The 16,250-nt window shown below is 42.2% G+C and overlaps 2 protein-coding genes across 4 annotated transcripts in view; one reads left to right on the plus strand and one right to left on the minus strand.

Moving 5' to 3' along the window:
* The window catches only part of cecr2 (CECR2 histone acetyl-lysine reader), a 33,011-nt gene extending 23,772 nt beyond the window's left edge, over positions 1-9,239 (minus strand). The window contains exon 1 of the mRNA XM_085411607.1: positions 8,967-9,239. Within this exon, the coding sequence (XP_085267733.1) occupies positions 8,967-9,086 (120 nt within the window). The 5' untranslated portion in view covers positions 9,087-9,239. The remainder of the gene's footprint in view (positions 1-8,966) is intronic.
* A 4,552-nt stretch (positions 9,240-13,791) lies between these two features.
* Positions 13,792-16,250, plus strand: part of slc25a18 (solute carrier family 25 member 18) — a 10,423-nt gene continuing 7,964 nt past the window's right edge. The window contains exons 1-3 of one of the 3 annotated variants that reach the window (XM_085411608.1): positions 13,792-13,915; positions 14,961-15,317; positions 15,543-15,665. In XM_085411608.1, the coding sequence (XP_085267734.1) occupies positions 15,298-15,317; positions 15,543-15,665 (143 nt within the window). In that variant the 5' untranslated portion in view covers positions 13,792-13,915; positions 14,961-15,297. Of the gene's footprint in view, positions 13,962-14,960; positions 15,318-15,542; positions 15,666-16,250 lie in introns of all 3 variants that reach the window. The other 2 variants (XM_085411611.1, XM_085411609.1) reach the window with 2 other exon arrangements.

The raw sequence follows: 16,250 nt of genomic DNA on the forward strand, positions 1-16,250 counted from the left end.
CAGGTGGGACAGGTGGCTTGGCTACAGAGTAGGAGACCGCGGGAAGGGAGGAGAGGGATGGGCATTGCACAGATCTTTCCTCAGTTGAGCTCTCTCAGACAGACGGAAACCTTTTACACGAACTACCTCTCCGAGTATGTGGGAGAGGATCATTAAGCACAGGAGAAGGGGAGGCCACCCAGTACAGCGAGCGTTTTGTGTGTTCACTGCCAGCTTTAAGGACACATAGCATCAACTTTCTCATATAAAACTGAGCTTCCTGCTTCAGCTGACATCCCAGTAGAATCATACACACACACACACGCACAGAGAAAACAGATGGTTCAAACACACACACAAAAAATAAAAATCTCACATGTGTAGGGAGCCTAAAAAGATTATGTGAAATATGCGCTGCTAATTCACATAAATGTCAATTATGTGAATTAAAGATCAACTTTGGATCAATTCATTTTACTTAAGGAGATGTACATCTTTCAAACTATAATCTGGGCATGTTTTAAGGTGGGATGGCTGCTGAGTGTAGCACTGCCTTTAAATGGAACATTTCACAGGATAAGATGCGACACAGCACAGGGTCTTATAGCTCTTACAGTTATGCCAAGGTCCCGACTTTCACAAACAGCGACGCAAAAGCTCCTAGGGCCGTGTTCAAACCGACATTAGCCCCTGTGTGAAGGAACCCACCCCCCTAATTCATTTGAATGCTCTGTCGAGGCATCAGAATTGCTGGGGGAGAACAGCGGGCCTTCCAGTAAACACGCTGAACCAGGCCACGCTTTTGCTGTTACAAAATGAAACATCCACCGGTAACTCGCTGGACCGGTTATTCAAGTAAAATCTAACCCTACCCTGATAAACACCCCTCTTCTTTGTGCCAGCACAGCTCTAAAATACTTCCACTCCAACTATTGGAGCAATATTATGTAGATACGTAGGATGTGTTCTGGATTTGTTTTGCAGCTTGATACACTAGTGATCCTGCGACATCTGTCCAGGTACCAGGGATCCTTTAACTCTCATACCAATACTAGTTTCATGTTTCCTAGCCACCTCTTAAACAATTGTCAACATTACTGCATTGCTAAAATCTGTTGACACAAACATTCTCAAAACTGCCTGCATGGTTTTTCTACTACGGTAGCTGACTCCAGGATGTCATTGTGCCATTTTCTCACACAAACACACTCTCACACCTGATGAAAGCCACGCTGTCTGTAAAAACTGCCTCTAGGTCGTCTCCTTATCTGCTGACTTGAGTAACACCATCTCACTGGATGAGAACTTCTTATCATGTTGTTTCTTCGACACTTCTGATGTCTGCTTCACAACCGGCTGCAAAGACGCTGAGTGAAAATGCAAACTGAAGGGATGCTGTCCTGACTAGAGACAGAGGGAGGGAACCATGGGGTGCTGCAACAATGGAACTGTGAGGAAAAAACAGTATATGTGCCCTTCTACCTCCCCCTCTGTGCACATAGTCCCCATGTGAAACCATCTGATGCATGTACTGCTGCTCTCACTTGTCAATCACAACTGGGGGAGGGGCAGCAGACTATTACAAAGCCCCCCCACCCACCCACACACACACTGCATGGAAGAGAGGGCCTTAAAAAGACATGCAAAAAGGTTCTTGATGTCACAGCAGCAGTTGCGGAGTGTGGAAACTCTTTAAGGGGTTACGATCTAGAAAGGAAGTTATTAGAGGCTGGCGTCTGCAAGGCAATAAGCAAGGTTGAGCTGGGATGTTTCCATGGGTGGGACAGTAGCAAAGAAAGGCAATGGGATGCCAGGGATGACTGATCAGTATAGCTGTGGGAAGAGAATGGATCATTGTTAATGTGTGCAGGGATCCAATCTCCTGCCAGGAAATGACCAAAGAGGTAAAGCAGCCCAAGGTTGAAGGTAAACGTCAGGGATTCCCATCCCATTTGCTAGTAATGTCCTGCCATCTTCACAACAGCCATACTTGGCCCTCACATCACAACCTCTAACAGAGGCCAGGCCGGTATTATCCTAAATGGCTGCTATCTGCAGTTATAATGCAGGATAAGTGGGGAGCAGGAGAGAGTCTCACTCTGAAGTTGGGCCATGATGGAGCAACACTTAAGCCTTGATCCTACTCCCCCTGTTAATCCATTTGCTTTCTAGACAACAGAAACAAGGGCATGCTCACAGACAGCCTGCTCTCACTTATTTACCAGATCTAATGGGACGAAATCTTTTATAGTCATACAGGAGGCTATTACAAAAAACAGAAGCCCCCCTCCCTCAGAAAGGCTACAGCAGCAGCGACAAGCACCCAGAGAAGAGCCCTCTGGGGGGGAAGGGAGAGAAAGAACCACCATCTGGGGTTTAGTCATGGTGATGCCAGGGGTTCGTGCACAGTAACAGGCAAGGCAGACTGGGCCTCCAAAAACGAATAACACAGAGGAACGGTTGTTACGTATGAGGTAAGAGGACAAGTGGCAGTTAATTATATTAAAATGTGTATAATTCATGATTTACATAAAAATCAAGCCAAAGAGGGTTTTTTCAGTTCTTTAAATTAGGACTGAAGTTGGGTGTCAGTGTATTAGGACATATAAGATGTCACCAACTCCATGAAATGTTGACAGCGAGACCGTTTCGAAACAGGATTGGGGCAATGGGCAGCAGGAGAAACTGTAAACATTTTGCATTTCAACACTGAATATGTTGATCCAATCTTTTCAGGGGGACGTTGACTGTATTGCACTGAGCTAACCAAGAATACTTTTTCCATTGTTGTCCAAAACGTGAGCAGCGTGTCATGGTGGCAACTGTCTAAGCCAAGCCCTTGAGGATGTTTGGTTTTTTTTGTTTGTTTTATGGTTGCTGAGAATGGACAAATATTTAACTTCGTACAAAGCGCTGCACTTGTCGCGGTTACTTTTTAGCCAGGTGCCCACAACATTATAAAAACTGTGCAAAATATAATCTAAACATAATTACACACAAGAAACAAACTCAGCAGAGATACGTGTCATTTCCCTGCATGTATTCTAATGTTGTTTGATAATGACATCAGCAGGTGCTCATAACATCATATATTTAAAGGGAAATTTATCAGAGATCAAAATGTCAGATATTGCCATTATAAAACGCACTTCCCTCCTAGAAGGTGGCAGTGTTCAAAAGCACTTTTATTAGTATGACCTCCCTGATGCTGTCAACTAGGAGAAGAGAAAAAAAAAAAAAACTTTAAGGAGCTACGTAGCTCCTTAAAGGAGCTACATAGCACTTCCAGAACTCTCAATAGAAATCAACAGTGACTCGTGTAATGCCAGTGGCAGCTGTAGTTCTGGCCCTGCCCTGAAAGAACCAATCATTAGCTGAATCAGGAAGCATATAAGTTAACGGTGTTGCTCCACCGATGAAAGCTAACAGTTAGTTAGAACTTTTTGGCTAACCGTATCCGTTATGCAATTTAGCATACTATTTGAAATGACAAATCAGCACTCTTGATTTAGCAAGAAATGGAGCTGCAATGCTGTGACACTTTTGAGTATTTGTGGTAGATGTATAACATGAAGTCTTTATATTCCGGGTTTGAAACTGCAGGTACTCTCGTATATTGCTGGCACACAAACTGCATTTGAGGTGTTACAAAGATGGCTATGAAGTGGGAATAATTTTGGTTTCAGTCACTATTAGAGAGTGGTTCCACTCTCTGCCATGTGTATTTTGCCCTGTTTCAGGATCTTGCTGATATTATTGAGTCCTTAAATTGATGATATATGATTATTATTTCTTATATTGATACAATGATTGGCATAGGAGGAATCAATGACACTGAAGGGACCAATCACAGTAGCTGCAGGCTGCACTGATGCGATGCATTGTTACATTTCAAGGGAGGTGCACGTCAGGGTACAATGTAGGGTTTCAAGTGGGATGCAGTTGTGATATAACTACGCAGTAGCTGAAGCATAAATCCCCAGTGAGGATTTTACTATTGTTTGGAAATATTGCCCCTAAAGACAAAAGTAATATTCAGTGCCTCAGATGCTGTTAGCGCACAGGGACTATTGTTTTTGATCTTACAATAAACCAACAGCTGCACAACCATTTCAAGTGATAATTTGAGATGAGCAGAAAAGCTTAACAGCTTTTTCACCACAGTAGCGATGAAATATTTGAGTTTTGCAAATTTCTGAAGTGACAGTACAATTTTTACTGAAAAGCAAAACAACACTACCACCGAGTGATCCACGCTACTAAAAAGCTGCACTCGCTGCCCATACTGCTCATTTTTAACCATGTCAAATAGGATCTGTAGTGTACAGACGTGCAGCAAAAGAGATTGGCTACCCTAACTAGACGTGTTTTTGTTGTTTGAGATGAAAAGGGATTGCAGAGGAGCTCTTATCATAGTGTGGGATATTGAAACTGCCTAAAAACATCAAGACTTATTGTTAGATTTGTCAACCCACTCCTGGGCAATCTCGTTTTCCTCTTATTACTCAAAGAAAAAGTACATGAAAGACTCTCGTTTAAGTTGTTTTCACACCAGCTATTAACTACGATGAAATACAACATCTCTAAATCTACATCTCAGTTAGAAGATGACAGGCAGCTAATGAAGACACATGGAACAAATGCATGATGATGTGCCAAACAGGCTGCCAGCAGAGCACCGACTTACATGAAGCCAGGGACAGAGGTCCTTGGCATGAAGGGCACATCATTGAGGGCTAAGCAACAGAAGACTACACTGTGGGATTTCAGGAATCATTTACCAGATAAACAGCCAAGGAACCTTTCACAAGCCGCAACACAAAAAGGCATGAAAAGAGGACGGCTACTCATACTAAAACACAAGTTGCTTCCTCACCTCTAAGACTCCTCTCAATCTCTCATCCACACACATGCACTGCTTTCCCGGTTTGCTGCCTGTAGTCTCGAGGAAAGTGGAAACCAGCGACAGTGAAGTGTATCAGTGCTGGAACAATGTGCAAGGGGCCGTTCTGTAAGGCTAGCCAAGGAGACTGGGAGTGCTCCATTATCACTGACCAGCACCATAGAAAGAATAGAGCTGCCACAACAGTACAACAGCAGCGAACTGGATCACAGTTTGTCAATATCCATTTTGGTGGTAGTCTCATATTGCTTTAAACACTGTGGTCTCACATGTGGCAGCCTTAGCAAAAGTATCCATTATGAGAAAAGGAAACAGGTGTTTAAGGAGGCGGCGGGATCTGTGGCCTGTCTGATCACCACAGTGGATAGAGTTGGAAATCCACTCTTTTTGATGTTATATTCACACGCTGTTTGCCATACTCAAAGTGACTTCGGATGAGATGTGAGTAACAAAGTGAACTCGTGTTTTTAATAATAATAATAATAATAATAATAATAATAATAATAATAATAATAATGGATACTTTATTGATCCCCATGGGGAAATTACTTGTTTTTCTCTGCATTTGACCCATTCACTCAGTGAAGCAGTGGGCAGCCCACTAAGCAGGCGCCCGGGGAGCAGTGTGTAGGGACGGTACCTTGCTCAGGGGTACCTCAGGGTAGCCGTTAAGTGGATTCGAACCGCCGACCTTCCGATCATGGGGCGACCACTTTACCTACTGAGCTATCCCTGCCCCTAATTCTCATTTTAATTCTCATTCCTTAACTTTCTGCGATGCCTTTCATATTCGCAAACCAACTCAGCTCTAATCTGGCAGAAAATCAGGGTAAGGCCGACAATGTGCCACAGACACCCACATTTTTGCTGGGAATTCTCAGATTCATCTGTGATTTGTATGGAACGCCACTGTAAAATGCATGTTTTTTCAAGCTGTTTTCAGAGCTGCTTGAGGTCCTCTGCAGCATCAACACTGACCACTGCTCTCTAGAGGATGGCAAAAATGGACATTGGTCAATAAGAGCCAATTAAACATGCCATCTCCACAAGAGAAGACAGAAGGAATGCCAACGTTAAATCACTCAGTGGGCCCCACTCCGTCATGACCACTAACAGCCACTTCTGGACCCTACCCTGCCCCCTATTCCCCCCTTAATTCAACCTGCACAAGCTAACTGATGTTAGCCAATAAACCGTTTTCAGTCACCTCCCCTTATGAAGCACCTCTTGGAAGACAAAAGAAAATGAACCTCAAGTCAAAGGAATTAATCTGAGGCCAAAATTATCCTGATCATTAAATGTGGCGCAAAATGCCTCGTTGATTTTTTACTAACGTTGACTATACAAGTTTAAAACAAACAAGAAAAAGCAAAGGTAAATGACAGTAAGCCTAAACTGCTGCCTTCATGGGAGTGCCCGGGCCAGCTTGTCTTGTTGCTGCTATGTGGCATTAAAGCAAAACAAACACATCAGCCAAACAGTTTCTTCTTTCTACATTGCAAAGTCCTCAGAAAGTAAACATGCTGGATCCAAATGTCCAGACTCAAAGCCAGGGAGGATATTTGCAAACCCACAGTAACAAAACAGCATAAATCAGCCTGACAGAGGGCCGTGTCAGCTGATTGCTCATTATCATAATATCCAAAGTGCAGGGATTTGCAAGGAGTCTTCCAGTTGGTATCTGCACTGTAAAAGATTATTTGAATGTTGTGGTCTGAACTGCTTAATTTTTACAACTTATTAACTCTGGGGCCTGGCCGTTCACATGCTCTTACCTCTGTGCACACAGCAAGGTGTACACAGAGGTAAGAGCAAAGCTCCAAAGACTGAACACTTGTTGCAAAGATAAGAGGCGGTGTATTTTTTTTTTTTTACCAAAAAGACAAGTTGCAAGCGTCTGAAGTGCACCGAATATTCGAGATATTGTAAAATTATTTTGAAAGCTCACCATCTTGGTCAGCTACTATAACAGCACAAGAAACCCTTTCATTTCAGTACGTGCAAATACTAAACATCACCTAACCCAACCAGAGCATTTGCAGCAATAAAGATTTAAATGAAGAGCATAAATTTACCTGGCAAATTTTCTGAATGGACGTGATTTACGCATTACTTTGAATATGAATGTAATGAAAGCCCCAATAAAACACAAGCAGCCAGATCACAAGACATACGCCGCCTGCTTCATTTAACTCACAAATAAACTACAGAAAAGAAAAAAAAAATATTCACTTCAAGGAAAAAAAGTCTTTTGTATATCTTGTTTTGGGCACAAAGTCAGCAAATGTTAAAAAAATATTTTGACAGGTGATTCTATATATGGAATCATCTCCTACGGATCAGTGAAATATAAGGTAATTCCCACAATATTTCAAAATAACTGCACAAATCAGTGCCTAGGTAGATGCATTTCAAGATGGCTGCAAAGTGGGAAAGCCTGCCACCAGAGGGATTTTGACAACATTTGACAATGTGGGCTCTACTTGCATTTTCCCCACCTAAAACGGTTTCTTTTGAAGTTTTGGTGGGAGGGGGGTATTACCACTGTTGCTAATGTTGCTCATTTCCCCTTGAAAGACACGTACTTTCCACTAGCTTTCAATAAAAGTTATAAGCTTAACTACTTAGCTCTTATTGTAAATTCCCCAGTGGATCATTATAACGAGAACCAAAAGAGTTGTGACCTTGGACACTTCTGTGCCCAATTAAGATGTCAAAGTGTAAGACTACTACATCAATCTCAATATTTCCCCGAAATCCGGCTGAGTAATGGAGCCAAACACGTGATCTGCTTAAGTTATCCTTTTAAACAGGAATACATCATTGAAACATTACTTTGAAATCAAGCCCATCGGGCCTTTAAGGAGATCAACTTTCATGTAAACTAGGCGCAATGCTAGTCCCCCATCTGGCTGCCACTTCGTTCAACAACAAAGACGATGTCTACGTGATTCTCCCGAAGGGGGTGGGGATGACTGAGTGATGGAGACTGTTGATGCGCGATGTTGACCTCGCCGGTTTCTTTAAAGTGCAATTACTGCTCGACTAATTAAACAATCTCCGTGATCTCTGTCGTAAATGTTGCACATGTTAGGCGTCGTGAACTACGCTTTCCTATCGACTCTGAACACATTTCAAGGGAAAAGGGGGGTGGGAGGCCAAATCGAGTGATGAAGTTGAATTATGTAATCACAGTGTAATAAATAGTTTATTCTGCGACAGAAGAGTTAGTGGAGTAAATAGTCCACCTACTAACTTGCCCTAGACAATTAATAACCTTAGAAAATCGTTAAACCCCTCGCTTCTTGCAACAAAACAGGACTTGGGCGAGCAAACAATGACTGAACAGCATCTGCGTCCCCTGGCTACACAAGCCAGATGGCCTCCAAGACAATAAACTCAAACCTCACGCCATGAACTTAACTTTATCTGACAGAAAAGGGAAACCAAAACACAGCGGCGCCGTACAGTTACTTAGCTCTTTCACTCACAATAAAATAAAATATTCACACAAGTAAAACCAACATAAATCTAATGGGCTGAAATATTCCCGTCACGTATCCTTGACCACTTTTCTAACTATATTTCCTAATCTTCCCGACCGTTCCTTAGTACCTTTAATTTAATTTAAATGACCTGGGGCACGGTTGCTCTGCAACATAAACACGGGCCTCGGGCCAAATAAAAACAAACGAGAGGCACATGGTTCAAGAGGACGTCTATGTAAAGTTTATCGAACATCTGAGCATCCTTGGATATAGACAAACACGTACAAGTCACTGTAAATACTGGACCACAAGCCGTGTCGTCAATGCTATATTCCGCTTAAAGTTTAACTTTGGAGAACAACATCAACGGGCAAAGCGAATACAGCTAGCTTGAGCTCTGCTAACGAGCTCGCTCCTTTAACAGGATTGCCTCAGTGTGAGAAGTTCAGAGAACATGCTAAGCTGGTTACCCAAATACTAAGTTACACAAAGTGCGCTCGCACCAGCACGTACGCAAAAAAGCTGACACAAACAACTTCTCATTTCCGCAATGAAACCCATTGGTGATACTACCAGCAATCACAATTCTTGTTTACCTCTATTTCAAAGTCTGGAAGGTTGAATGCTGTCCTGAACAGCGAGCAGAAGTGGGCTATGGCGGGGACTTCCCACCAAGACTGGATCTCTTCCACAGAAACGGTACATCCCTGGGACATTTTCGGGCTGAAGAAATTCTGTAACGTTTATTTCTCACATTAGAAAGTAGATTCTTCCGCGACGTATAGTGCCTCCGTAACATTAAAAACATGAAAAAAGTTGGTGTCGCCGTCCTGTTGGGACAGTTGCCATTGCGACCCGGAGAGCGCTACAATCTGTTTCAATCAGAGTCTCACCGGAGCTGAACAGATGGGAAGGGCGATACCACTGCAAGACGAATAGGGGTGTCCGACTACTTAGGTCGATATGTTAAACTTTCTGTGAACATAAATAGTAGCTACAGTGGCGAGCATATTTGCCTCTTTTGATAATAGCCTGTAACTGTTAAACCTCTTTTCAATTGTGTTTGACTGTTCGGTTTAATAGTAATCTCCCACAGTAAATAGTCCCCAACCGATTGATAATGGCCTCGCCGTTTAAAGGGAACCATTGTAAATGGTGAATAACTGAAAACTAAAACATTAAAACCAGGTATGGCCCTACAGCTTAAGTTCGTTTATGTAAGGTCTTGCTGTAGGTTTTAATTGAGTCCGTCGATATTACTTTAGGTAAAAATTCCTGACTGTGAAAGCTTTTTTCCCCCCATTGTGAAACGAACACCCCTTTCACTTACAGCAGTCCGAAACTGTCGTTCAGTTTATTACTCAAGCGCAAGTTTCAGGTACATCGAGATTTTGTAAACACTTTAAGGGAAGGTTACTACACAAGGACTCCCTCTATCGTAATATTAGAGAAGTGCATGCTATGGCACAGCGGAGGCGCTGAGCGCACTCAGAGCAAGTTCATTTTATTCTGATGTCTAGTGTTTATTTGTGTGTGTTTTACTTTTATCTCTGCAAGACAATAAAATACAAGATGTATAATTTTAACGTAGTATAACAAACGTTTTCGTTTGATGCATAAAGCATGCGTAGGAAACCAGCATAAATTTTCAGGCATTACCGTACACTAAACTGCGAGATTTAACATAGTGGTCCCGTGTGCAGGCCCACACTTTGGTCTGAAGGTGGTGCTTCAGACCAAATATATACAGACTTTACATGAACGTAAATGTATGGCACATAATACATCGCACTTTCTATTCTATAATGCGTGCACTAATTAAATGCAATAGCAAGCATTTTCCATAAACGGTGGCAGTGGACAGTAATTTAAATATCCTTACCTAAATATCTCCCCACCAGCCTACCAGTTTAAGTTCAAGCCCATCTTCTTTTTCTAAAGACAATCAGTGTGGTGCCAGTCTTTGCAATGAACAACTGACATTGACTGAAGTTTACAAAAGTTTTTCATGCTAACATATTACCTAAAGAAGCATTGTAGTAAAGTAAATCTCCAAAAGTTGATTCTGTTCATCTGGACGTAGCGTTTTGTGGGAGAAACGTTTGAATCGAGGAGGGGGCCTAAGGGTACATCTGTCACCATCTTACAATGCTGTGATTGCAGCCATTCCCCAACTCTCTGTGAATGGTACTCATGGCCATTGATCAGTGGGATTGGATCAATGGTTGTTGATCAATGGTCATGAGAATTTGCACAATTATAATTAAGGAACTGATCTCCCAGCCCTTTGTTCCTCAGTGGGCTGGTTTCAGTCATTATGCAAATTTACTGTTTATAAGATTGAAACCTGCAGTCAGCTGAGACTGAAGACATCACCTGGATGAGTGACGAAACGTTTCTCCCACAACACGCTACGTCCAGATGAACAGAATCAACTTTTGGAGATACCAACACCACACACAAACTGAGTAACATGGAGTTTTAACAGGCCATGGTTAAAAGAACAGAACAGTCACTTGTCATGACAGTGCAATATATTGTGCTGTGAAGTGAAACCAACTAACCATCCAATTCACAAACATAAGATTATATTGTTAATGGGGCTACATAGCTGTTAAGGCACAATTTTGTTACAACTGCTGCACATCCCTCAATAAAGAGGGCAGAGTTTCATTGAAGACTAAAGACTAGTCTTTCGATAACCCTCAGGGAAATAAATAAGCTGATATAGGCTGGATCTTTTTAGCTCTTTGGGGTAATAAAGTGGTATGAGACAGCAGTACTCTGAAGAAATTGATGAGTCTAAGACAATGTTTAGGCAGTGTCAGGGCTCAAAATCTCCCAGCAAAGGGTTGGATTTTAAGAAGAGTTGAGCACATTTATTCACTTCACCTGTTCTCAGTGTGTCTGATCGATGTACACTGATGGTGCTGTAGTTCCAATCTCCAGTGAGATTGGAATCAAAAGGCTATAAAAACCACATGAAACATAGTGATTCCTACTTTTTCTGTTTGCTTTGTTGCTGGGGGGAGGCAAGGAAGAACATCAATACTGAGATGTAAGTAACCATATTTACTCACCCTTTGCAGCAAATATTTCCATGCCTTGTATGCATATAAAGGGGAAAATTCTAGTGCCTCTACCTACAAAGTGGAAGCACTGCACATTCACACAGGTGGTGTCACGGTTTGCCAACCAGACCGTGGGGATATGGGGAATGAGGACCCAGGCGCGGTGCTCTGTGTATAAACAGTGCATTTATTTACAGTGATGGAAAAACATGACAATAAATCCCGTGCTCTCCCGACTCCCATGACGTGTCCTCTTCCCAGTGTTAGTCCTCCTGTCTCCGCGATGAGCGCCCCATTCTCGCTGCCCTCTCGCCTCTCGCTACTCCTGGGACATAAGAGAGAGGCAGCTGTCAAACACACAATAATGCAGGAGACTCAAACTAAGAACTGGTCGAGAGACTAACGTGAAGCCACGCAATGATCCAGCGTCAGAGAGAGCTCCACCACACTCTCAAGTAGCTCCTCCGACAGGCCTGATCAGCTACAGGTGTGTCAAGGTCTTCAGGTGTGGCTAATCACCTGCCAGGGCCACACCCACACATGCACATATGTCTACAAGCAGGGAGAACGAGGGACAGCAATACAAAATACATACATTATAATATTAGTCCATAACTGCTCAGGTTGTTTCAGTTTCCGTGGTTGATTAGACTTCCAGTCAGAAGTAAGCTGGTTAACTTAACAATCCATAGAAGCTTTCAATGTAGGTAAAATAAGCAAAACCCCTTTCACGGGTGAACTATGGGTGTTAAGACATACAATATCTATAAAGGATCACGTACTGTTGCACATATTGTTTTGATTTGCTTCCCCTTACTTTGCAACAGCATTTTAGTGCTGCATATACTTGATGACACCACTAATAACAAACAAATATATAATACAAGCATCCGTTTTCTCTGATGATCAGCACATACTTTATGTGGTTTTCAATACCACATAAAGTAGTGTTTGCGTGTGATTTTGCTAGTCTTATTCTAGTAAAACATATTTATTTCATTACTGAAGGATAAGAAATAGACCAACTTATTCCAAAAGAGTATGTGATGCCAAAAACATCAGAACTAGTCTGTTTGTTTGTTATGCACTTCATTATATCGTTACCATGGTCCCATATTTTACTGTTTTATTCAATACTAGCAGTATTTCAGCATGCCAAGGTATAATTAGAGGATAGAAAAAGTATTTCTTAACCACATATTATTGTTTTTTTGTTAACAAAAAGTAATTGCTCACATATCAACAGAGTTAAAGACAGTCATTGGGTCTGCTTTCTGTTCCTCACACCCACCTCCATACCTCTGTGGGCAGAGCCTTCAGTGTGGCACCCCCCTCTGTAACTCTAATCCCATCTGAATCTCTCCCACCTGAGCTTTGCAACATCCCATCATAAGAAACTTCTCAAATCTCACCTGTTCAAGAAGGCCTTCAATCTCTAGCCTTTTTGTTTATTTATGTTCTTTGTAAAGCATCATTGAGTTTCTTGAAATGCACAATAAAAATCAAAGTTATCATTATTATTGTTGTTTTTGCTGTTATCATAAATTGTACTTATTCATTTCTATTTTCTACAATAAGGTCTAGATTTCTAAAAACTGAAACCTCTCGTAATGATGTAATTTCTCTACTCTAACTGAAACTAAGTCTTTCCATACAAAAGTAAACACTACATATCTAGGCAATAATCAGTTTTCTATTTCCACCACATTTGTGCTCTTTTTTTCTAAACTGACGGCATAACCACAAGTTTTTTAAGAGTGAAAGCCGGGTTTGAAAATATGCACTGATGAGTGAACGTCATTGATAGTAACTGTTTTTCCATTAAGAACGATCAATATTTGAATCAATTCTCATGAAAAAATGGCGTAAGGGCAATGAGCAGTAGCTGCCATGATCACATGCTCCTTTTTTCTTTTTTAGAATCCTGTAATTGCTTTTTTCCCCAGATTTTTCAGTAATGGCACAAACTGTGTGCATTATGCCATTGGATACAGCTATTAGTAGTTTTTGTAAGTCTGTGAACATTAATTGCATTCAGTGCTCCTGGACGTATTATGTAATAGCAGGACTAATGAAAAAGGGAGCTCATTACTGGTGAGCAGCCTTTTTTGTTTCAGTTCACGTTCTGTGTCGTGTTTATTTATACAGTACGTAGAAGTAATACACACTGAGGTATAATTGTGAGTATTAGTCTCTGCAGTGTCTGTTGTGCGTCCTCTAACAGCAGCTCCACAGGCTTGAGTTTATGTCTAGTTGTGTTAGTGCAGAGCTGCGTTGCTGGGCTGTGTCAAGCAGAGAGTCACCATAAGAGGGAGGGGTTTAGGCAGCAGGACAATACTCGTGTTTGTGCAACGGCCCCTGAGTGGCGGCTGGCTCTCTCAGATCGCTCTCGCTTGACTACCATTCCTGGATGCATTGTTGAAGTGAAAGGAAAGCGGACAGCCTGATCCTGCTTGTGGGATGCTGCACCAGAGGTAGGACCAGCGTTTCTTACTGCTGCGTCTCTGTGATGGAAGAAAAGTGAGTTTCTTGGAAGCTGTCTCGTGGGGCTTGTGCTTCTGAACTATGTGAGCTGGGTGCTCTAGTGCAGTTTCTGGGGGAAGTTGGAGGTTGGCTGGGGTTGAGGCACCCTTCTCTGTGTTTTGGCAGGGTCACTACTGTTCGTGAATGGATCTAAAAGAAAGTTTCACAGAAAGAGGCTCAGTGAAAGGCATGTGTAGAATGTAGCTATGCGCCGGCAACGGAAAAAGACAGTGTTCAGAGACAGAAAGAAACACTTTGGGATGAAATTGCTGAGGTGACATCAAAAGATACAAAATGTTGTATCTCAAGGTTTTTTAAATCTTCGACAACGCGACAATGAAGGATATAGTTGAGGTTTACAGTGGTAAAAATAGAGATGGAGTGGAGGCGGAGAGATTATGAGAGAGATTAATTAGGGAGATGAGGAATTGGGGTATGCAGGGAGTGGAAAAGACAGAAAAAGGACGCCTAAAACTGAGAACACTGTAAAGGAAGACAAGAACTGGGTCCCCAGGTAAGGTTTCAGCAGCATTTGTACTATCTGTAATATACACCACTGAAGCTAGACTACAAACCACTGAACTAAAAGAAAGGGGGGGGGGGAAAGCCTGTGAGATATTTTTCCAAACCACTCAAATCTCCTCTTCAGCCTTTTGTAGCTGGTGAACTGCAAAAGTAATACAGAGAATACTCCCATTTTCAGCTCTGCCCTCCTGGCCGGAAACAAATACTCTTTATCCCTTTTAGCTGGCAGATTAGAGAGACTCAAGATGTTCTGTCTTAGTGTGGTAGTCCCAGAATATGATACGATTCAACTTTATGACTGACTGGATTTTATGCAGCCTGACATTCAATGTGAGGTGTGTCAATCCCTCATTGTAACCATGCCCTCCTATTAGGATAAAACACCAAAGAAAAAGTTTCATCAGGAGGGCTTTGATATCTGGAAGGAAGATATTGGTCTTACTCTACATGAATCTGCATTTGTCTGTCCAGACAGTGGAAGAACGGCCGGGTTTTTGTGTGAAGTACAACACAGCACAACAACTGGCCAGAAGACACAGATTAAACTCTGGTGGGTCTGACCACAACAGGAAAGGAGGGCGTCCATCCCTGACATACCAGGGAGAGGAAGAAGAAAACGGTCCATTTCTACCACTTCAAAGGACACTGCGGGGTGCATTTGTGGCGTGAAAGGACAGGTGAGGGTTGAACTACAACGACAACTCTGGGCTGTGGACCGAAGTGTGGAAAAGCAGGGGGGAGAGGAAGACGACGAAGAGGTGGGATAAGAAGAGAGGCAGGTTAGGCGTGGAGCCCAAACACAAGCAGGATGGGAGAGAAGAAAGTTAGGTAAGTAATGAATCCTGTTTGTTTGGTCTAATAAAGAGGTTTTCACCAAATGGAAGCAACAGCTGTGGTAATATTTATCTTTTATGCTCTCTTTGTGTGTGGACTGGTTGGGAATCCCCTCCCCTCCCTCTGTGTGTCTACTTTGTGACTCTGATTTGTCGTTCGCACGGCTTGTTTTCGTGGCTGTGTGTAAATTGTTCTGTGTCTATGTTGATCCCTTCGCAGTCTCCCTGCTAAGCTGATTAATGGAGGCGTGGCAGGCCTGGTTGGTGTGACATGTGTATTTCCTATAGATCTGGCCAAGACCCGCCTACAGAACCAGCAGGGTATCCAAGTCTACAAAGGAATGTGAGTGGGGTTTCCTCAGCCGGGGGTTAATATGCTAATCTGATTGATCTGTCAGATATAAAGTTTTTTTGTTTTATGCTTTAAATTATTTTAGTTATTGGTACTAATTAAGAAAAAAACATACGAGCTGCTTACAGATAATTGTATTTTGTGGAAATCAGAATCAAAGTTAAATATTTTCCTCCTGATGTAATTCGAACTGCACGCAACCATGTCTGACATATTTCTCCACAGAATCTCAACGGGTGGAGCAGTAGAGTAAAATGTGCTCTCTCCATATTTGCGTCTATGTTTTGATGAGTTTGAACAGAGCTCATTGGGGTCATGGTCGTGCACACTGATGGACTCTAAACATCTATTTAGTAGATCAAGAGATCAAGATGAAAAGGGAGTTTGGTGTCCTTAAAAAACACATTGACCCTAAACAGTTAGCTGCACACATCTGGTGGGCATCAATACTGCTGGCTGGTGGGGCGTGCCTTTCCTGTGTTTAGTGGCTTGTGATTTTCCAGAGTGAGTCAGACATGTAAAAATAGCTTGAAATATTCCTTTAAAGGGACAGTTACAAAGTTGGCATTTGGAAAT

This window comes from Rhamphochromis longiceps, linkage group LG7 (assembly GCF_057381845.1).
Source record: "Rhamphochromis longiceps isolate RC_006_pf linkage group LG7, R_longiceps_female_GT1.1, whole genome shotgun sequence".
NCBI lineage: Eukaryota > Metazoa > Chordata > Actinopteri > Cichliformes > Cichlidae > Rhamphochromis > Rhamphochromis longiceps.